The sequence below is a fragment of the Lipotes vexillifer genome, unplaced genomic scaffold (assembly GCF_000442215.2).
Source record: "Lipotes vexillifer unplaced genomic scaffold, Lipotes_vexillifer_v1.1 scaffold263, whole genome shotgun sequence".
Classification (NCBI taxonomy): Eukaryota; Metazoa; Chordata; class Mammalia; order Artiodactyla; family Lipotidae; genus Lipotes; species Lipotes vexillifer.
In genome coordinates, this window is record NW_006796752.1 from 2,921,892 (window position 1) to 2,928,408 (window position 6,517).

Genomic DNA, 6,517 nt, shown 5'->3' on the forward strand with positions numbered 1-6,517 from the left:
TGTGTATTTTTGCCTTTGGTTAGGTAAATAATCTCCATCAGTGGTAGAGGAGAGGTTTGGAAATTAGGGAGCTCTTCTTGTCTTTTCTGTCATAGATCAGTCTTCTAAGGGGCAACTCATCTAACCTCCCTGGACCTGTTTTCTTATCTGTCAGTAGACCCTTGCTGCCCAGTAAGGGACCCAACCAGCCACAGGTTGTTATTGAACCTTTGTAATGTGTCTAGTCCAAATTAAGGTGTACTCTAGGTGTAAAAGACTTAGTACAAAGGTAAGAATGTAGAATATCTTATTGTTAATATGTTTATATTGATTATATCATTGGAATGATAATATTTTGGGTACATTGGGTAAGTAAAATGTATTATTAAAATTAATTTCACCCATTTCTTTTCCCTTTTTTAAATGTGTGCACTAGAAAATGTTTATTTCCGTTTGTGGCTCACATTATGTTTCTTTTGGATAGTGCTGATCTGTACAGCATTTCCTAAACTGACTCATGAAATAATAAGTGCTCAGTGAAACAGTTTGGAAGAGGGTCGGTGTCCAGTGGAACTTTCTGCAGTGATAAAATGGTCTGCATCTCTGTTGTCCAATTTAGTAGCTACTGGCCCTGATGGCTATTGAGCACTTGAAATATAGCTAGTGTTCTGAAATGTAGGAAAAGGAACTAAATTTTAAATATTATTTAATTTTAATTAACTTTAAGGAGCCACATATGGCTAGTGGCTAATGTATTGGGACAGTGCAGATCTAAAGATTTATGGGACGGTTTTATTTAAAAACTTGTATACCTAGGATGTGTTTACCATATTGCAAGCTTGTTAGTTTAATATAAGTCTATATAGTTTTTGTTTATTATGAATAATAATAAATGATCAGTAACAATAATATTTATTAAGTTCTTGTTATATAGCATGTACTGTGTAAGTACCAGAGGGAGGATTTGTATAATAAATTACTTACTGAGGATTTCTATAATAAATTATTTACTGAGCTATATTGCTTGTATTCTGTAATATGTTTGATGCATTGTGCTTTCCAGGATATTGTGGGCTTACCATGTTTTCATCAAAATCTGGTTTCTTTTCTTTCTATATGAGGTCCTTCTGTGAAAGCCTGGCTCCTTTTGGAAGGTCTGAACAATGTGCTGCCTTGTTAAAGGATTTTCTTTTGAAAGGGAAATGCATGCTTTGTAACAGATGGTTTTTTTTTTCAGTGAACTTTTGAAGTTATGTTTTTAGCTTTAAAGGGGATGTGTGTATGTATTTACACAGACTTATAAATATCGGTATTATGTAATATTCTTTTTGTATGTGTGTACACATATAAGTATTGATATCAAGCAGTGTTATTAATTAATGTATTATTGCTTCACAGTGAAGAACGAATGTCATCATGTCTGGAATCAAGCGAACAGTCAAAGAAACTGACCCTGATTATGAGGATGTATCTGTGGCCCTTCCAAATAAGCGGCATAAAGCAATTGAGAATTCAGGTAGAAATTCACTTGCCTTAGGAAATTATTTCTTTGTTGACATATGCCTCCCTATAAGATTTATAGGAACTAAAATGAAATGCATGTCCACTATTGTGTATATTTTGAAGAGGTTTGTGAGAGGGATTAGCTAAGTGCTCTGTTTAATAGTAATATGCCATGTGTGGCATAAAAGGCTGGAACATAATCAGGTAGACTGTGAAAGTGTCAGTAATGAGACAGGCTCTAAGTTTTAGGTATCATTGTGTGTTAGGTGTAATCATAAAGTCTTAGCAATGTGTGTACTACAGTGTGGTATCATGTGAGATGATTATAGGTGGTACATGAATTAAGGTTTTAATCGTTAATGTTAATGTCTATAGAAAAGATAATGGTCTTATCAGACTTGCAGTTTCATGGCTACTGCTTAGGATAAGGCTAACTTTTTTTTTTTTTAATTTTAATTCTATTGGAGTATAGTTGATTTACAATGTTGTGTTAGTTTCAGGTGTACAGCAAATTGATTCAGTTATACACATACCTATATTCATTCTTTTTTAGATTCTTTTCTCATAGATTATCACAGAATGTCGAGTAGAGTTCCCTGTGCTATACGTATATGTCCTTGTTGGTTATCTATCTTATGTATAGTAGTGTGTGTATCTTCATCCCAAGTGTGTATATCTTCATCCCAAGCTCCTTATTTATCCCTCCCCCCAAGGGCTAACACTTTCTAAAAATACTATTTAATGGTGTTAATTAGATGTTTCACATGGTTCTCAGATGTGGTAGGTAACTTGAAGGTGGTATATGAATGATGGAAATTTGGGAAACACTGATCTCTGCACTTAGCTGGTGGTGGCTTAGTTAAGGTTCAGAGGCATTAAATTACTTGCCCAAGATCATTTAATTAGTTGAAGACCAGATCATCTGTAGTTACCCAGAATGTTTTAAGCTGTCTCAAAAAAAGTGGCTATATTTGAGTTTCTAAAACAAAATACTGCTAAAATTCATTACTGTTTATTAAAAAAATGAATCTATATAAGTTACTACAGCTAGATGATGAAGGTCTCAAAGTCATAGATAAGGTGCTGCAGCTCCACAGAGATCAGGGCCCCAAGGTTAAGTGGTGAAGGAAATTCCTGTCTGTGTCAGTGCAGTCAAGTCATATGTACCTCACAAAAGTCTCTGTACCGGAAGTGATTAAATCCAGTTCCAAACAATAAAAACATTTCACTGCAACTTTTCTCTCCATTCAGTTGTAGTTTTATTTACAAGGATATGTCATTTGCTTTCAGTAACAAGCCAGATAAATATGAAAGTATCATGAAACTTAAATTCATTATTCAGATGCATCACATGGCATATCTTTTTTGTAATAAAAATAAGAAAAGGGAAAACATTGGTTTAGGAAACATTGTAATTTCAATTTAAATCTAATGTAAGTTCACAAATACGTAGCCTAAGCAGGGACAGTTTTGTTACTAAGTGTCAATTTGCTGTTCTTCTTGGTGTTCATTCTCAACCTAATTCCTAATAAAGATTTTATTTTTATTCTTCAGAATTTTTCTCAAAGTAGGTTTGGTAGGATGCTTCCCTTTTTTAAAAAAATATAAATTTATTTACTTATTTATTTTTGGCTGCGTTGGGTCTTTGTTGCTGCACATGGGCTTTCTCTAGTTGCGGCAAGTGGGGGCTACTCTTCGTTGTGGTGCGCAGGATTCTTATAGCACTGGCTTCTCTTGTTGCGGAGCACGGGCTCTAGGCACGCGGGCTTCAGTAGTTAATGGCTCGCGAGCTCTAGAGCGCAGGCTCAGTAGTTGTGGTGCATGGGCTCTGTTGCTCTGTGGCATGTGGGATCTTCCTGGACCAGGGCTTGAACCTGTGTCCCCTGCACTGGCAGGTGGATTCTTAACCATTGCACCACCAGGAAAGTCCCAGGATGCTTCCCTTTTCTTATATGGTTTTATTTTGTTTGGCTTTAGTTTTCCTTATTTCATGAAAGAGATAATTTAGAATTGCTTTTTTCTGAGGAGCTTATGATAAAACAGCCTGCATTGATAACAGTCTCTGACTTTTAGCCTCCCCTAAGATTATCTGCTGGTTTCTCAATATATACAAGGTTTATATATACAAGGATACATACAGTAATACTAGAGAAAACTCTTTTCATCAGATATGAGGAAAGCTAGTCATTTGCTTCAGTGCAGGCATATCCACAAGAATGCTTATACCAGCACTAGATTTATTTATTTATTTATTTATTTAACATCTTTATTGGAGTATAATTGCTTTACAATGGCGTGTTAGTTTCTGCTGTATAACAAGGTGAATCAGCTATACGTATACATATATCCCCATATCCCCTCCCTCTTGCATCTCCCTCCCACCCTCCGTATCCCACCCCTCTAGGTGGTCACAGAGCACCGAGCTGATCTCCATGTGCTATGCGGCTGCTTCCCACTAGCTATCTATTTTACATTTGGTAGTGTATATATGTCCATGCCACTCTCTCACTTCGTCCCAGCTTACCCTTCCCCCTCCCAGTGTCCTCAAGTCCATTCTCTACATCTGCGTCTTTTTTTTTTTTTTTTGCGATACACGGGCCTCTCACTGCTGTGGCCTCTCCTGTTGTGGAGTACAGGCTCCGGACTCGCAGGCCCAGCGGCCGTGGCTCACAGACCCAGTCGCTCCACGGCATGTGGGATCTTCCCGGACCGGGGCACGAACCCGTGTCTCCTGCATCGGCAGGCAGACTCTCAACCACTGCGCCACCAGGGAAGCCCTACATCTGCGTCTTTATACCTGTCCTGCCCCTAGGTTCTTCAGAACCATTTTGGTTTTAGATTCCATATATATGTGTTAGCATACGGTATTTGTTTTTCTCTTTCTGACTTACTTCACTCTGTATGACAGACTCTAGGTCCATCCACCTCACTGCAAATAACTCAATTTTGTTTCTTTCTATGGCTGAGTAATATTCCATTGTATATATGTGCCACATCTTCTTTATCCATTCATCTGTCAGTGGACACTTAGCTTGCTTCCATGTCCTGACTATTGTAAATAGTGCTGCAGTGAACATTGTGGTACATGTCTCGTTTTGAATTATGGTTTTCTCAGAGTATATATCCAGTATTGGTATTGCTGGGTCATATGGTAGTTCTCTTTTTAGTTTTTTAAGGAACCACTATACTGTTCTCCATAGTGGCTGTATTAATTTACATTCCCACCAACAGTGCAAGAGGGTTCCCTTTCCTCCACACCCTCTCCAGCATTCATTGTTTGTAGAATTTTTAATGATGGCCATTCTGGCGGTGTGAGGTGATACCTCATTGTGGTTTTGATTTGCGTTTCTCTAATGATTAGTGATGTTGAGCATCGTTTCATGTGTTTGTTGGCAACCTGTGTATCTTCTTTGGAGAAATGTCTGTTTAGGTTTTCTGCCCATTCTTGGACTGGGTTTTTTTTGATATTGAGCTGCATGAGCTGCTTGTAAATTTTGGAGATTAATCCTTTGTAAGTTGCTTCATTTGCCAATATTTTCTCTGATTCTGAGGGTTGTCTTTTTGTCTTGTTTATGTTTTCCTTTGCTGTGCAAAAGCTTTTAAGTTTCATTAGGTCCCATTTGTTTATTTTTGTTTTTATTTCCATTTCGCTAGGAGGTGGGTCAAAAAGGATGTTGCTATGATTTATGTCATAGAGTGTTCTGCCTATGTTTTCCTCTAAGAGTTTTATAGTGTCTGGCCTTACATTTAGGTCTTTAATCCATTTTGAGTTTATTTTTGTGTATGGTGTTAAGGAGTGTTCTAATTTCATTCTTTTACGTGTAGCTGTCCAGTTTTCCCAGCACCATTTATTGAAGAGGCTGTTTTTTCTCCATTGTATATTCTTGCCTCCATTATGAAAAATAAGGTGACCATATGCCAGCACTAGTTTTAAATTGGCAGTCTAGTGGCATATTTTATGGGGAGAAAATGACATGGGTGATCAAGGGTCCAAATTTTCTCTGCAATTTTTTTTACACCCCAAAGCATGGGTGGTGAGTTTTTCATATTACAAACACAGGATCATTATGCAAAATCTCAGGTTTTTCAAGCAGTCATTCGACTCTTCTTTTTTTATTCTCTTGTAATCAAACTACATTTCATATCTGATGTTTCTAACTCTTTGAATTGCATATTACTTTGAGTAGTCATTATCTGAATTGAATTGCCTTCAGAGACATTTTCTGTCCTTTTGAATTCTTTGCTGGTTCCTTCAGGTAGTTGTAATCAGAAACTGCTGAATTGCATGCTAGATCCTAACTTCCTGCCTTCTTATGAACTGCTCTTGTGTCACAGACTACCTCTTCCTCTAGCTAATTCTTTACTTTCTTTTTCCTTGGGGTTATGGTTTTTCACAAGTCACCACGTATTTCTCTCAGAATCTTCATGGGTTTCTTTTTCTTTTTTGGTAATTGTATTTTGATGTGATTTCAAACAGAAAACTTGCAAGGAGAATTTGTATGTCTTTTGTCCAGATTAATTCACCAATTGTTTACATTTTGCCTCATTTGGTTTATCATTCTTTTCCCCCATCCCCAATCCATACACACACATACTACACAAATGTTGCATGTATGCATGCAGGTATATATGCACATCATTTTTTCAAAATCATCAGAAGATACATTAGACACTTGTAAACACTTGTGTATTTCCTAAGGACAAATTTCTTATGTAACCACAGTACAATTTATCAGAAGCAGGAAAATTTTAACATGTTACATTACATTATCTAATCTGCTGTCCATATTCAAGTTTTACCAGTTGTCCCAGTGTTTTATAACTATTCCCCCTCTCCAGGATCACACAATGCATTTAGTTGTTATATCTCTTTAGTCTCTCTTAATCTCCTCAACTTTTCTTTGTCTTTCTTGACTTTAGTATTTGAATGTATAGGCCAGTTATTTTGTACAGTGTCCTTCAGTTTAGGTTTGTCTGATGTTCGCTGTGATTAGATTCAGCGTTTTTAGCAGGAATTCCACAGAGTGGTGGAGTC

General features: G+C 36.9%; 1 protein-coding gene across 1 annotated transcript in view; it reads left to right on the forward strand.

The window, feature by feature from the left end:
- The window catches only part of YEATS2 (YEATS domain containing 2), a 109,928-nt gene that overhangs the window by 25,517 nt on the left and 77,894 nt on the right, over positions 1-6,517 (forward strand). Inside the window, exon 2 of the mRNA XM_007468929.1 lies at positions 1,383-1,495. Coding sequence (XP_007468991.1) covers positions 1,396-1,495 — 100 coding nt within the window. The 5' untranslated portion in view covers positions 1,383-1,395. The remainder of the gene's footprint in view (positions 1-1,382; positions 1,496-6,517) is intronic.